Source organism: Solea senegalensis, linkage group LG8, assembly GCF_019176455.1.
Source record: "Solea senegalensis isolate Sse05_10M linkage group LG8, IFAPA_SoseM_1, whole genome shotgun sequence".
Lineage (NCBI taxonomy): Eukaryota > Metazoa > Chordata > Actinopteri > Pleuronectiformes > Soleidae > Solea > Solea senegalensis.
Genome location: NC_058028.1, coordinates 18,882,368 through 18,898,410, shown reverse-complemented (window position 1 = coordinate 18,898,410; position 16,043 = coordinate 18,882,368). Strand labels below are relative to the sequence as shown.

The 16,043-nt window shown below is 42.4% G+C and overlaps 1 protein-coding gene across 5 annotated transcripts in view; it reads left to right on the top strand.

The window, feature by feature from the left end:
- Positions 1 to 16,043, top strand: part of gramd1bb (GRAM domain containing 1Bb) — a 64,554-nt gene extending 48,511 nt beyond the window's left edge. For all 5 annotated transcript variants that reach the window (XM_044031765.1, XM_044031766.1, XM_044031769.1 and 2 more), the window contains 17 exons: positions 69 to 89; positions 5,708 to 5,792; positions 6,103 to 6,206; positions 6,339 to 6,434; positions 7,255 to 7,335; positions 7,436 to 7,551; positions 9,028 to 9,190; positions 9,290 to 9,482; positions 9,872 to 10,015; positions 10,110 to 10,228; positions 10,325 to 10,467; positions 10,565 to 10,668; positions 11,012 to 11,312; positions 11,513 to 11,524; positions 11,668 to 11,775; positions 12,590 to 12,710; positions 13,442 to 16,043. In XM_044031765.1, coding sequence (XP_043887700.1) covers positions 69 to 89; positions 5,708 to 5,792; positions 6,103 to 6,206; positions 6,339 to 6,434; positions 7,255 to 7,335; positions 7,436 to 7,551; positions 9,028 to 9,190; positions 9,290 to 9,482; positions 9,872 to 10,015; positions 10,110 to 10,228; positions 10,325 to 10,467; positions 10,565 to 10,668; positions 11,012 to 11,312; positions 11,513 to 11,524; positions 11,668 to 11,775; positions 12,590 to 12,710; positions 13,442 to 13,531 — 2,001 coding nt within the window. In that variant the 3' untranslated portion in view covers positions 13,532 to 16,043. The remainder of the gene's footprint in view (positions 1 to 68; positions 90 to 5,707; positions 5,793 to 6,102; positions 6,207 to 6,338; positions 6,435 to 7,254; positions 7,336 to 7,435; positions 7,552 to 9,027; positions 9,191 to 9,289; positions 9,483 to 9,871; positions 10,016 to 10,109; positions 10,229 to 10,324; positions 10,468 to 10,564; positions 10,669 to 11,011; positions 11,313 to 11,512; positions 11,525 to 11,667; positions 11,776 to 12,589; positions 12,711 to 13,441) is intronic.

Here is a 16,043-nt window from a genome sequence, read left to right as displayed (position 1 = left end):
ACAAGCCTTGTGCGGTATTTTTACTCGCATTGCATAGTTTAATACATTCTCTCCCTCTCTCTCCACAGAAGAGCCAAAGCTGGTACAACGTAAGTAACGCTTTGTTTTTATTCATACTATCAACAATCACTGTGTGAGTTTGCGTGTCTTTTATCGGTGTCAATGTGTGATTTCCGTTTTTGACGTCATGTGAGGGAGTCCTGGATTTGTCCTTGACCCAGTTTGTGGGGTTCTGGTCCTTGAGGCAGGGATTATCTTTGGCTTGAAAGAGCATCAGGTGGACTTTTCTCATGCAGGAAGGCAAGAGAGTGGAAATTCCACTGTGGAGCCTTAGAATGAACAAAAATTGTACCATTGATTCTTGGAAGTGTTGCAGACCCAGCTAAGCCACGGAGGTGCAGTTTTGTAAAGCACCACAAGATGGCGTGCTAACACTGATTCTGACCAAAGCATAATTGTGGTCACTCACTGATCAAACTTATTTTCAACCAGTATTTAAAATGAAATAATGTCAGCGTCAAATCCTAGTTCCTCCAATAATGTATTTATTGGACGTTTCTGTCCCAATTTGTGTTGCTTAATTGACATTGTTTTATTCCCTGTGTGTACACTCTCCCCTTTTCTCCATGTAGCATGAAAGACAGCACATCCTGAGAGTAAGCATGACTTGTATTCTTGTGCAACCCTGAGTATCTTCCTGTCTCTCTCTCACTGTCTCTTGGTTCTCAGAGCGGCGGGGATGATAATATTCCTCCTGCCTTGCCTGTCTCTCAATCCATTGACTTCTCTCAGTGCTGTTACCACCAGATAGCGAAGCCACACTCTGGAGGAAGTGATTTTGACATGTTGTATGTCATGTAGGCATACAGTATATTAGCCGTTTGTCCAACTAAATTCTTATTGTTCTACTTCCAGTGCCATTCCCGACTAATGCTCTGCTCTTATTTGCTGTTTCATAACATTGTGTCATAACGGAGAGACTGTATTTTAGAGGTCCCTCAGTTGTGGCCTGAATGCCTGACACTGCACAAACTTCTAAATCTGGCACGCAACAGGTGGTAACAAGTGCACCGAGTTTCTCACAGTACTAAAAGAAATCAACAAACCATCACAGAGCCTCTGGACGAGCCTTGAATGCCTTTGAACAACGGGGAATGGAGCATGGAGCATTAGGTCTCAGCATGCTTTCCCTCCTGTCACTTGGGCTTTAGGGATAGGGAATGAGAATCAGCTGAAAACAAATGTGTTGCTATATACTCTTGAATTTTAAAAGGAGATTGGTTCAACATGTCCAGACAGCTTCTGAAAAACAGCAAATCCTCCTACACCACTTACATCTTTTTTTCTACTGGCCCTCTGTTTGAAATAATACATAACTCTCTGACACTGTTAACACTTAGCAGACACAAAAGACATATTTACTGTTCAAATACAGCTGGTGTACAAGAAATCAGAGCCACGTGCGCTTTCCATCAAATACACTCTGAACTTACGCAAACCATAATCCTAAAGGATCTGCCTGTTGATAATGTTTTATCGTCGTCACATTTATTTTATTCCTGTGTCAAACGCAGTGTCAAAACTGCAAAAGGAAACATGTTCCTGTTATATCCATGAACATTCATACTGTGCTTTATTTTAACTCGATCCCACATGTAACATCCTGCTACTGGCAGCATGTGTATTGTGTACAGCTGAATGTAGTACTTCAGTTTGGGTAATATTTTTGCTGAGTATAGTAGAACTTTGAGGATGTAACGTTTGTGGTAAGGTGTGGTATAATTGTCAATATTAAAACATAGTGTAAAATTCAAGTCAGCTAATAATGTATGGTAATGGTTCAGTAATTGTGGTCTGAAATAATAAACCACAGATAGTACAGTAGCCACATACAGAGCAGTGTGATCTAAAGGCTAAAATAATAGCATAATAACGTATAAATAACAAGAACTCCAATGTTTTCCCTTTGTTTTACATTAAATCCATCTTTTCATAAAACATATTATGAAAAACCTGAAAATGTTATGCTTAAGTTTACCATTTACACTTAGGTACAAAACATTTAGTCCCAGGTATCTGGAATTAAATTCTATTGTAAGTATATACTTACTTCTACAGATAGGGGGACACTTGTTCACTCAGTATCTCTCTTCACACACGCATACACAGCGCTGCTCGCTCTCCCCCGCATCCCGAACATACACTTGCCCAGCTCTTAAAGGGGCCGCAGCATTCTTACAACAGTACTTTGCACAAATTCATCTTGTGGGCCAAATTGGACCTTCTGGTGTGCCGGTTCTGGCTTGCGGGCCATACTTTTGACACCCCTGTGGTGGATAGTTAGTACTGTCTATCTATCATGTGTCTATATATTGATCTCGATTTAGAAGGAAAACTGTAAAAAGTATTGAACCGCATTTAATTCATAAAATGGCTCCTGATATCTTAAGAAAGATTATAGTTCCTCCTCCTATGGATCGCACCTGTGACACATTTGCATGGAGGAGAATGAATGCTTGCCTGTCACTGTGTGCACTTCCACATGGCGATGATGTTCTCCCATGGCACTGAAACCACTGTGATTTAAAACATGTCCGTCCTAATGTGAGTTCTGAGCCTGCTGGAGCTATGCACAGTGCCCATATTGCATCAGTGTGAAGTTCCTGTTAATTCACTTTTCCAAATATTTGTCGCAACACTACCATGACAACGCTACCCAAATGCTATCCATATTCCCTGTTTGGTGGCATGATTGATTTACAAATTTTCAAAGTGTGATCTGCAACAGTGGAAAAGAGAGTATATGCTCATGTGCTCGACTTTGATCGACGCACGCGCCCGCACACGTCATCTGACGCCATCAAAACTGTGTAGGACAGTGTGAAATTGTGTGCACAGAAATTTCTGTGCACACCTCCCCGGTTTACAGTACCAGTCTCTTCCATCCCCTAATGTTTGTCCAGTCAGTTAATCGTTAACTCAATCCATAAAGTGTGTGTAGTGTCTTCCCCAACATCACCAGTTTCGAGCGGTCACCTGAACACTGGGCGCTGCATCAGTCACAATAGCCTCTTTGAGAAAATGAGTTGAATGAGCTGCAAACAAATGATTCATGACTTCGAAGAATCAAATGCTCTGGTGGTGGTTTTTAGCAGAAGAGCCCCGATCCACATGATATAGAAGGCTTCTTTTCTTTTTTTCAGTAAATGAATGATGAGCACTGTTTTCTAAGAATACTGACTTTTACCTTCCAAGACACATCTGTTTCCTCCTGCTACAGTTTGTCTTTTCAGTGTCTGCTTCAAAGTACTGGAAAAAAGTTCAGGGGAAAGGTGGAAATGAATGAATGAATGAGTTGGCTGCACGTTTGCTTCATCCAGGAGGAAAAAACAAGCTGTAGCAACAGAGTTTTTACTGCTGCGGAGACCTCCATCACCATGTTCGCCCCTCTTAACTTCATCTGTTAACTTAATCTGTTTCAGTTAAGAATAGTCCATCAATTGTTTGGGCAGCTCTGCCAAAATATGAGCTTCAATCTCTCTGAGGAGAGTAACACAGGCCGATCAAGTAACAGGAGAACATGAATGACCTTAATGCCATGGAGGAGATGCCTCCAATACCTTCAAGTCACCAGTGATCAGCACATTTTCATGGATCTTGTCATACAGTAAAGACGAGCATGGAGGATATGTGCAGTAAGTGCTGGGGCCTGTAACCCCAGTGAAGACGCCGTGAAGATTGATGGTGTTGTTTTGCAGGCAAAGGTAACTGGAGGTTATGCTCACATCTGTTTTCTGTAACTCGATCACTCGGTCTGACAGCGAGACGGACTCGACGTTTACCTCGACGCGAAATTTACATTATTTTTTTTTTTTCGACCAATTTATTTCTTTCTTTTACACTTTGTGGTGTTTGTAGTAGCCCCTCTCTCTCTCTCTCTCTCTGCAAAGTAAACACGCTTCATTCTTTCCTGGTCATAAACAGGGTAATTACAAGGCTCTCAGACTTTGACAGCAACACACACACACACACACACACACACACACAGAGCTCACACTCTTAACTAGGAGGAGTACACAGGAAAAAAAAGGAAAGAGCTACTGGCATGATAATAAAGGACTTGTTGGCTGGGGTTACTAGAGGGCAACGGCCGTAACTTCTCTCCCTGTGTGTGTGTGTGTGTGTGAAAGGAAGTGAGAGAGCCACAGAACGACAGAGCGAGACGAGGATCATGTGGCTGGAGTATGCCGTGTCCACCACTCAGCGCTGAAGGGGAACGGCACCCAAACGGGGCAGATTCTGCAGATTCCAAACTGCTCGACGCACCACCTCTGTTTACTCTTGTTCTCTAAGTCCACTGTGATTGTCAAGATAAAGGAGGAGTCCATTTTGGGACAACTTAGTCTCACCCCACAAGGGTCCGGCGCTATGAGTGTGGATTTGGATGAGGATTGTACAATGTCAGACTGGGAGGCTGTGTTGGAGCTGGATGAGGCGTTGGCAGGTTGGCTTCTGCAAGGTCCGGCGAGAGGGGAGTGGGGTTGGGAATGGGGCTGGGCTGCCTCGGACCTGCGGGACCTGGAGTGGGACACTGAGGACGTCCCTGCTGTAAGTTGTCAAGCTCAAAGCCAAACAATGTAAGGAGTCGGTGCGCTGCTGTCAGCACAGTCCTGTGGAAATTCAACTGGTTTGCTCATGAGTCATAGCTATTTAAATTCTCCCAGAGCTCACAGGCCTTGTTGTTTGGAGCGATCCTCAGGATACTGTGTGAGGAACTTGATGTGTGAACACTGTGTGGTGTTTTTGGTTGTTTCTGCAGTAGAGTTGTGAGTCGGATGGTGTCTGTGTACTTTTCCCTTATCATCGGCGAGTCAAAGCAGCGAAAGATCCTCCCAAACAATATGTCAGGGTTTCAACAGAGAAAGCAGTTGTAACGACGTTTAATGTGAACAAGCTGTTCTTTTCCCACCAGCTCAGGGCCAAAGAAATGTGTATCTTTTTTTCTTAAGTCTTTTGTCTTTGTAAACCTCGTGTAACTCCATTGGCAGCTATTGTTTCCTGGAGCTTTCCTGTGGAAGGAAAGCATCTGTCACAGACAGTGAGAACCCTCACTTTGCCACATGTGGGGACTTCACTCGCTGCAGACTCGCTCTGCAAATAATCAAGTTGTGCTTAAAGATATGATCATGTTAAATCCCCACTGCTGCAAAGATACTGTGTTAATTAAACCTCTGTATGCCGTCATGGTTACATTTGAGTATTCATCAGTTGTCCATCCCTCCGTCACTCAACAAAAGTCTCATTGTCAGAAAGATGCTGGTTTGTAATGCAAATCTGAGAATGTGATTGGTTATGAAGTCAATGCTCAGAAGCATGTGCACTGAATGATCTGCTGCAGGCTGACATTTGGACTTGCTATTAGGTATCATTAACGACGTCCGATAACTCGGGCCACATGTCCCTCTGCTTGCCTTTTACCATACATCCATTGCCGGCGCTTGTCAAAATTCCTCACAGAATCAAAGACATTGAGGCTGTGGTTGGTTTTAACAAGGTTATCTCACATGCTCTTTGAAACAAACGACCCCCGTCTGTGTGACGGAGACGACATTTGTGAATGAGCGAGTCGCAGAGCATGGAGCGTGTGTGTGTGTGTGTGTGTGTGCGTGTGTCAGGAGGTCTCTAACTCTGAGCCTTGTCACTGCAGGTGCTGAGTCCGACATACAAGCAGCGCAATGAGGACTTTAGGAAACTCTTCAAGCAGCTCCCTGACACAGAGAGACTCATTGTGGGTGAGTGGACACACTGGGACAGGCTGTTTACTCTTGTTAATAAGTAGAAAATGATCAATGTTGACCTTCCCCGAGATGAAGATACTGTCTTGGTTGTTAATATGTCCATGTGATGTTCACTGACGGTGTTTAACAAACAATACCACCATTTTCTGCTTATCCTATATGAACGTATTACACATTGATGAACTTTTGAACAGATTCTTTTATAAATCGAACTCTGCTTGATTTGTGAATGAAGTGTTTGGATGACTAATAGCACACTTATGTCTGGTATATTATTATTGATTGTGTTTTCCTCATGTTTCAGACTACTCCTGTGCTCTTCAACGTGACATCCTGCTTCAGGGACGACTCTACCTCTCTGAAAACTGGATTTGTTTCTATAGCAACATCTTCCGCTGGGAAACACTGGTGTGCACACTTATGTTCTGGATTCTCTTCTTATTAAAATTGGCAGTTCTGGGTCATTCTCTGAACAGGAATGTGTCGGTGCATATTTAATTGTATAAATTAGCTTCTTTTTTTTGTTGTTGCGTCACGTAGCTGACCGTGCGGCTAAAGGACATCTGCTCGATGACGAAAGAGAAGACTGCCCGCCTCATTCCCAATGCCATCCAGGTCTGCACAGATACTGAGAAGGTAAAACATTATAACATAGATTTAGTAAATATAGAGGGATTTACAATAGAGGGATTTTGGGAGGTCAACTGGAGATTTTGGCAAAACAAGTAATGCAACTATGGATTAGAAGTAATGTTGTACATGCCATAATCAAAGCTAAAGATTATAAAACAAAAATTTCAGTGTGTGACTGTTTTGTTTGTTTTTTGGTCATTGTTTGGTGTTTTAATATATGTTATTACAATTTGAAATATGCTCCTTAACCCTTAGTGCTCATGCATGCGGCACAGATGGTAAATTGCCGTGGGAATAATACGCAACTCCTTATATGGACATCCTGGGAGGGGGGGTGTTTATAGGTCACATTTTAATGGTTTAAAAATGCAGGGGTTTTTTCGTCTTCTTATGTGTTGTTGAGTCAAAGTTATGTTTCATTTTATATCAAATTTTAAGTAGGGATAGAATGTAGCAATAATTGTGCAGAAGTCACGAGAAAAGTTTCCTTTTCTTTTGGTTCATAAAAACGAGCCAAGTGTTCCAAATTTTACAAATTGAATGTGTTTTTGAACATTTTTAGTACTTTTGCTCAGGTGTGTTTATATAGTTGGTGAAAATGTTTTTGTTTTTGTTTTTTTGTCATCAGATTGCCTCAGAAAAAAAGGATATTATTATACTGCACATTCTTATAGCCTCTGTGTGTGTATGTTTTCATGTAGTAATGGAAGAAAGCAGGTGACATACTCTGTGTTCTGAGGGTTAAAATGTGCCTTTAAATGTCCAGTTCAGTTCTGTGGTGAATGAGTGAGTGCAGATGAGACTCTCTCTTCTTTTTCCACAGCACTTTTTCACCTCGTTTGGAGCCCGGGACCGGACATACATGATGATGTTCAGACTGTGGCAGAATGCACTGTTGGACAAGGTGAGTGGGTGTGATCTGTGTTACGTAGGCCGATCTGTACGGAAACAGTTATTCTATAACAGACTTTTCCATTCTTTTGTTTGGTGTGTTCTTCCTCCAGCCTCTGTGCCCCAAAGAACTGTGGCACTTTGTTCATCAGTGCTATGGCAACGAGCTTGGCCTAACCAGTGACGACGAGGACTATGTTCCCCCAGATGATGACTTCAACACAATGGGGTGGGTGTGGCTATTTTGCAGCATCATTCTCTACGGCTACCACTGTCGACCGTTGTCATTAGATTACTCATTTGTGCAGAGAGCCCGGTGGGAGTTGAAGCAGTATTTGGTCACATGCTAGTATGCAGATAATCCATTCAAATGCACATTTTACATCCTTCTCAGCTATTATTTGCAACTTAGTGGTTCACCAGCTAGTTTGGGAATTGTTTACCAACCAGGAGCGATCTAAAGGCTGATAAAGACATAACACTGCATTCATTTGAAGGCTTAAAAAAACTGCTCTCCTCCATCACTGCTCCTCACTTCCCACTTTTCTCAATCATGGGATCCCTCATGATTAGTTTGTAGTGACAGTTTCATATTTTACAGTCAACACAGTGTGTATTAGAGTCAGAAGTTTTCCATTAGCAACCGCATGAGCTCAGGAGGCATATGTGATTTGAAAATGATTACAGCATTAATTCCAGTGGCCCGTTTCCAACACCGTACATGAGGTTAAACCACTATTTGGCAATAAGAGTCCACTAATGTTCAATTGGGATGTTCCAAAAATGAAATGTGAAGGTGGCGTTGTAAAGATTCACGTATATTGTTTATCAGCTTGTTTCAAGAACGTCTACTGAATCAAAAACATCTGGCGTTTTCTAAGGCCCCATTCAGACCTAATATTTATGAACTAGCCCAAAGAGACCACTTGTGGTTAAGTCTCACTTCCTCGAGGGCCACACTGGACTCATGACCATGATATTTCTTGCTCTTCATATAGGCACACATGTTTACAGATCAGAGCAGCTGCACTTTCCACATGTAAGCATAATAGACAGAGAGAAAATAATCCCCCACTACTAGTTCCAACGTCTGTATCTGTCTCCCATGCTACAAATTCAACACACCTCGTACCTGTTTCAAAGTAAAAGCACTCTGGCATTTAGTTTCCCTGAATCTATTCGTTAATCGACTTTATTCTTCTGATATTTCAACTTAAGCTTTATTGTGAAAATATTTTTGTGACAAACCCCTGTGTCTGTTTACTGTGTGTGTGTGTTGCACATGTTTGTTTGTCTGTGCTCTACACCTGTTTGGAATATTGAATGGTATTGTCAAATCAGTGTTAATATTATGTTGTATGGGCCCTTAAAAGTGGGGAAAAAAAATTGCTTGAAATTAGAGAGTGATGATGAAGCGAGAGGACTTATGTGTCCCAGATCAGCTCCCCATGCGGTGATAAAATCACAAGATGCAATGACGAAGCTTTTCGTGGGAGCTGTTCACGTGTCATTCACTCAGGATGCATGTCAATACCGGGCCTGAACCGGTTGGTACTTCTTTGACAAACATAAGTAATGTGATCAAAACTGGGGCAAATCGCACCATGCGAGATGATTGTAAACAATACATGAGCAAAGTTTTGCTGAGATGAGAGGAGACGACTCATGTTTTCCCCGTCGGTCACTGTCTCGCTGGTGCCTTCAGGTTCAGTGAAGAGATTCCCAACGAAGAGAACGAGATCAACACTGACAACTTGTCTAAGAGCAGCACTGAGGCCAAACCTGAAGGGAGCCCTCCTCTGCTACACAAGAAGATGGTTCCGAACAGCACCCTCCCCAGCCCAGGCAACCATGACACACATATTACAGTAAGTTCCATTAATCACATACAGCATTGTACGAAACTCAGAACTCTTACCTTTGCTGAATTTAGTTTTTTTCATGTCTGTTTTCTTCTTTTGCCCCAGTTTGACCTCCCGGCAGAGGAGTTTGCAGACTGCCTGCCTGATGGCGAGCTGCTGACCGTGCCACTGGTGGTGGAAGAGAAGAACAATGATGCCAGCAGGCCTGGTGGCATTGTGCCCTCGCCCTCACTCGACTTCAACGACAACGAGGACCTCCCCACTGAGCTCAGTGACTCCTCAGAAACACACGACGAAGGTAACAGCACGGGAACACTGCACAGCGTTCACCACATAGAACTGAATCATGAACCCTCAGCGAATGACTGGAGATTTTATTTGAACCCCTGGCGTTAACGAAGCGTGTTCACCTGGAGCACTTAATGTTTCGTTTTTCTTACCTTTGTTTGTGAACTTTAGGGATGGTTGTGTGTAAAAATCCCAGTAGGTCAGCAGTGAAGTATTAAAGCAATGCTACGCTCTAAGACACTTAAATCACCTTTCTTCTCCGCTCTGATGCTAACTACAACTATGTCCACATGCTTCAATGCACTGTTGCTGCTCATGTTATTGGGTTATAGCATTTTTGCATTAACAAGCAGTTGAACAGGTCTCTGGTCTTATTGTCTTTATGTGGTGTCTTTGAAGGTGAAGTGCAAGCTTTCCACGAGGACCTGAACGGCAGGCAGCACATCAACGAGATCTACAAGTTCAGTGTGGACAAGCTCTACGGCATCCTTTTCACCGAGTCCCAGTTCATGAGTGACTTCATGGAGCAGAGGCGATTTTCAGGTTTGTATTTGTAATGTTCTTGCAGGTTGACCTCTGACGTCTGTCAGAGGAAATCAAGTCATTTATGGTCCTGTTTGGTTATGCTGTGCTTTAGACGTGGTCTACCACCCATGGAAGAAGGAGGAGGCTGGGAACCAGACCCGGGAGATCTTGTACACCATCTCTTTGTCCAACCCTTTGGCCCCTAAAACAGCCACAGTCACAGAGACACAGGTACAGTCCACACGAGGAACATGTTTGTTGCAAAGGTCAAATGTTATTTTCGGCAGACAGAAAAAAACAATCCCACGACTCCCTGTCATTCTTCAGACTCTGTACAAAGCCAGTCAGGAGAGCGAGTGTTACATCATCGACGCCGAGGTCGTCACGCATGACGTTCCTTACCACGATTACTTCTACACTCTGAACCGCTACATGCTCACCAGGGTAGCCAAGAACAAATGTCGGTTACGGTGAGTAACAACGGCACAAACCTGCCAAGCAAGACAGAGGAGAACGTCAACGTCTTTCCTGTCCGTAACTTTGAGTGTGTGTCTCTCTCGCTCTCAGGGTGTCGACAGAGCTGCGCTACAGAAAACAGCCGTGGGGGTTGGTGAAAGGTTTCATAGAGAAAAACTTCTGGAGTGGACTCGAAGAAAACTTCCGCCATCTTGGTAAACCTGATTGTCCTAATATCTATTACAATGATAAGTTCTTGATTTAAATCATTAATAGATAACACAGATAGTAAAGGTTTATCTTGGCTGTTTATTACTAATTAATATGTCAAGTCCTTTCTCAATTAATTTATTTTTTTGTTGTATAAGATCTTTGCAAATTAGAAAATACTGTAAATTGTTGATCTTTTTTTCTCCAAACCTCAAAATGACAATGTCCTATCATAAAGGACCAACGACATCAGAGAGTATTCATATTGAAGGAACTGAAATTAGAGCGATTGTTCTGATTTTAAAAATCACTTCAATAGTTCAAATCATGACTCTCTACCGATCTCAGAGTTGGAGCTGTCGAAGCTGGAGGAGATACTGTTGGAGACCCACCAGCTGTCACCGAAGGCCAAGGTGGTGAAGAACTCCACGGTGAGGCGGAAGAAGAGGCCGCTCCCCCACCTGCGCAGCCAGCATCTCGATGAGGCGCTTAGCCCCGTTACCACGCCGACGGACGAAGATGTCATTCAGAGGATCAAACAAGTGGCAGGATCCACACAGACCAGACACCAGAGTCCAGAACACCATCACCTGCCTGGAGGCCTTGCCCTGTACAGTGTCTCCAAAATGCTGCTCATCATTAGCTTTGTGTATGCAACAGACACACACACACACACACGCGCGCACGTGTACACATACTGACATGAGGCACAGGGATACACACGTTTGTGTCGCATCATTATTACTCTTGTCTTTTGTTGTATGATTTCGTCCATGTTCTGTAGAGTTTTGTCTGATTTTCAACTAAAACGTGTTGTTTTCTTTCCTCTCCTCTCATTGCCATCCATAGGATCTGTTTAAGGTACATAAAATACCTGATTAGTCAGCGTAGCAAGATGCACCAAAACATAGAGAATGTCGTTCACATTTACACATCAAGTGACTGAGGTCATTGTGATTGACCAAAACTGCAAATAGAGTGACTCATTCACTGACTCTCTTCAGCTTGGTGCTGCTGGTGTTCCTCAACATGATGCTTTTCTACAAGCTGTGGATGCTGGAGTATTCTGCACAGTCCTTAACAACATGGCAAGGTCTACGGCTACATGAAAGGTATATATACATATATATATATATATATATATACTGTATACACACACACATAAGTTTGGACAGCCTCACCAAAGCTTTATCCCTAACTCTAACCTCAGTCTAATTCAAATCTCAGCCCAAAACTTAACCAGAAATGAGTTTCTGCCTCATTAGGACCAGGTTTGATGATGCCAGGTAAGGTCCTAATGAGGTAACGTCAAGTGAAAATTCATTTACACAACCGAGGTTGACCAAAAGTGCTGTACACGATTGCGTCAATAAAACAGCAGCGGCATAAAACGATACACAACACAATCGATCACACTAAAATGGAAGCTCAAAACTGAATTAAATGCCAAAGAAAAAATGGACATACAAAGTACACACACACAAATATAAAGCAATATAAAGAATTTTATATTCAGGCCACCACAGAAGAAGAATACGAAGGCACATTTTAATGATGTCAATTTATCTATAGAACTTACTAACATTTACCTTTTATTGATATGCCCACATCCCCCTTTTTTCTCTATTTTTAATGTGCAAATCAAAAATGCGTATTTAAACTACTTCCACTGTAGTTATTTAGCTGTTTTTGTACAGAGTTACATGTGCAAATACACACAACAGTATAATTATCTGGCAGCTGACGTGTGACAGAGAAACAGCGCTTCTGAAAGTACCTTGAATAGCTCTGGGCTCACTGAAACAACTTACTTAAACTGTCTCTCAAAATGGAAGTCACACTTCAGTGGCTGCACACCAATGCTGCCGTGTGTGTGTGTGTGTGTGTGTTAATCTGTGTGTGTGTGTTTTGTTTTTTTTCTCCCAGTAAACTGCCGCAGACACAGATGGAGTGGGCCCAGCTCCTGGAGGCGCAGCAGCGTTACCATGACACCGAGCTGCAAAAGTGGAGGGAGATTATCAAGTCGTCAGTGCTGCTGCTAGACCAGGTATGTGGACACAAAGGCGCGGTGTTAGCGTGCATCTCAGGTGACCCCATCGCAAGTGGGTCTGGTGTTAATGCATGGATTGAGGACACTTTTGGGATGAAGTCACTCAGAGAACATACTGTATGTAGGTTTTTCAGGGCCACATATCGCCCACTTACAGCTACCTGCCCAAAGGTTCTGCAGCTCTTTGAGGAAATGTTATTTATTTGGTTATCTTTGAGGCAAGGCAAGTTTATTTGTATAGCACTATTCATACACAGCTCAAAGTGCTTTACAGGGGCATAGAAATGACACGAATCAAAATAGAAGGTAGACACTGAAATGACACGAGTGTGATTTAAAACCCAAGATGGTTATTTAAGTATTTAAGAAAACGCTGCAGTAAATAACAATGTTTTCAGGCCTGATTTAAGTGTCTGAGGTTTTCAGGACGTTTGTTCCGCAGGTGAGGAGCAGAATAACTGAATGCTGCTTCACTTTGTCTGGTTCTGCATCTGGGTAACACACAGTAAACCTGTTCCTGGTGATCTTAGAGCCCTGGATGCTTCATAGGGATCTAATAAGTCTAGGATGTAAAGTAAGATTAATAACAATGATCTAGTCTGCTCCTTAGCTTTAAGATAGTTGAAGAGTTTCTTTCTTGTTCCATGCAGTAATATTCCTCTGTATGACTGTACCGTCTGAACAAACAAGCTGACATGTTTGTGTTTGTTCTCATGTCTCTTCCTCAGATGAAAGACTCTTTGTTAAACCTCCAGAGAGGCATTGGTTTAAGTGACTACAGCTCTGAGGCAGAGGACAAGAGAAGTCACTATCACTAACGCAACCACCACAACCAGGCCACGAGGGCGCGCTGTGCAATTTAGGACCTGTTTTGTTTGTGAAACAGTACACAGGCGGCAGCAAGACAGAGCGAGAAAGCGGGACCAATGGTGAGCTGGTCCAACAGAGACAAAGAGAGGAGCCGAGGGTCACCAGCACACAGAGGGTAACACACATGCCCTCCCCAGAATAGGAAGTCATTGATAGAAAGTTCCCCCCATTACACACAGAAACGGAGGTGCATCACTGAGGCATTGTGGGAAGGTGCACGGTCTTGCATCTTCTCCACGCTTGCGGGATAACCATATCCTTTTATTCTCTTTATGTCCGAGTGCACCATACTGTAAGCCATGTCGACCAGGAGAGCGGCAGAGAGCAGGAAGGAAAGCTACTGCATGCGTTTAGACAACCTAGCTCCCCTCAGTCGCTGTTTATGTGGTCCAGTTCCAGTCTATGTGTGTCAAAAAAAAAAAGAAGAACAGAAAAAGATGAGAGATCAAGTTAAAGGAAAGGGGGTCCTTTCGAGTCTTAATGGCTTTCTACACTCTCTCGACTGTTCCAAAACCAATCGTCCCCTAGGTGTCCTCGCTGCAGCGTCCCTTTGATAAACCTCCTGGCAACCAGAGTGCAGCATCTCCCCACAATCAAAAACAAGCAAAAGTATTGTAGTTGCAGGCTGCTTCTCTTGTTTGACCCTGGCCTGTGTGGCCTCTGTCAGGGCTGGTTCCCTGTCAGACAGTCAGTCAGTCAGTCAGTTGTGTTCAAATATTCAAAAGGAGAAGAATCTAAAGCTGGAGAAGACCTAAGCAAATGTTTTTAACTTCATACGCAATTGTCACGTGATCAGTTCCTCTGCCACAGTGTTAAATACCTGACTCTGTGTTACTCCTCGAATGTATTAGCCTGGACAAAATGGCCAGACTTTGGTCACAAGTTCTTGTTCTTGTGAACAGCAAAGAGATGCTGCAGCCGGACCAGTAGAGGGACCTGTGTTCTTACTTGTTTTATTACTAAACTGTGATTATATCTCTTTAAAAATGTTTCAAATGATAGAAAGAATTCTATGAATATATTTGAAATACATAAGAATATTTCATTATTTAATACATATATTTCAAAATATATAAACATTACCTATATTTATTGTTAATTTATGTACATAAAGAAATGATCAGCTCTCCAGTTAAAGACTTTCTAACAAAAAGTGTTTTCTTCTAGAAATGCATGCCAGATATGTCTGTGACATGTCCAGTGTGCAAGTATGATTCTGCATTCGCGCGATTATATTCGCGCACGCGTGTCTGTGACTGCGTGTGAGTGCGAGTGTGCGTGCGTGCGTGCTGTAAAGTGTGACATTTTTACCATACCACACTTGTATTTTTTGTTTTGTTTTGTTTGTTTGTTTTTTTTCTTCTCTTTTCTGGCTTCTGCAGCCAGACTGCCTTTTAATGCTAATGCATTTGGATGCTGCCTTGCATTAGCCCAACCAGGGTACAGTTTACAACTGAAGGGTTTTGTTCCAAAATGATGTATCCAACATTCAGAGAACAAACAAAAAAGAATCTACTTCTACATGCAACGATTCATGTCACTTTTTGACATAATTAGCTGAAGTCGGCGGCCGACAAAAGGAAGAAGATTCAAGATTTTTGAATATTAACTTGAACTTGACAATGACAAATGGATATGTGACATTTTGGAGACGAACCCTTCGTCTGCCCTCTGTGAGTGACTCTTTGTCCGTGTCACCACTGTGTGGGTTGACATCTCTTTTGCTTATAAGAAATCAATAGTTTGATGTTTTTAGAGATACTTCTGTTTGTTTTGGAGCTCGAGGCAGAGATGATACCAAAATGTCTACATGCTAAATGTGAAGCTACAACTAGTTATTTAGCACAGGGTGTCGTTTACTCCATTTTCCAGTCTAATAGCTAAACAACCTGGTTCTACTGCCCAGCAGGCGTTTAGCTTAGCTTATTTTAGCATAGCGTAGTTTAGCTTAGCTCACTTTAGCAAAAAAATACATTTTAATTGGGAATACTGCTTAAATACAACTGGCAACCCACTGTGACATCACCCATTGGTGTGTTAATGCCATGAGACATGAGTAATAATTTGGCCAGTGTTATTTTGTTTTAAGAGAATAAACTGTATTTGGAAGAGTGGGGGTGGCTGAGAGCTCATCCACTGCACCCACACCTTTACCTGCTGTCAATCATCTACAGCACAAAATGTACGACGGAGTATTTGGGCCAAATTGAAAAGAAAAAAATGTTGAATTTTTGGAGAATAAAGTGGTAACATTACGAGAATCAAGTCCTAATATGAGAATAAAGTCGTAAAATGAGAATAAGGTAGTCAAATTTCAAGAATAAAATCATTTTTAATCAAGCAAACATGATCAGCTTCAACCTGCCACATGATGAGAAATTCAGAGCAATTCCATTTTGAAATGAAATGAAATGAAATAATTATACAAAATCTCGTTTGGCCCTGATACTCTGTTGTAAA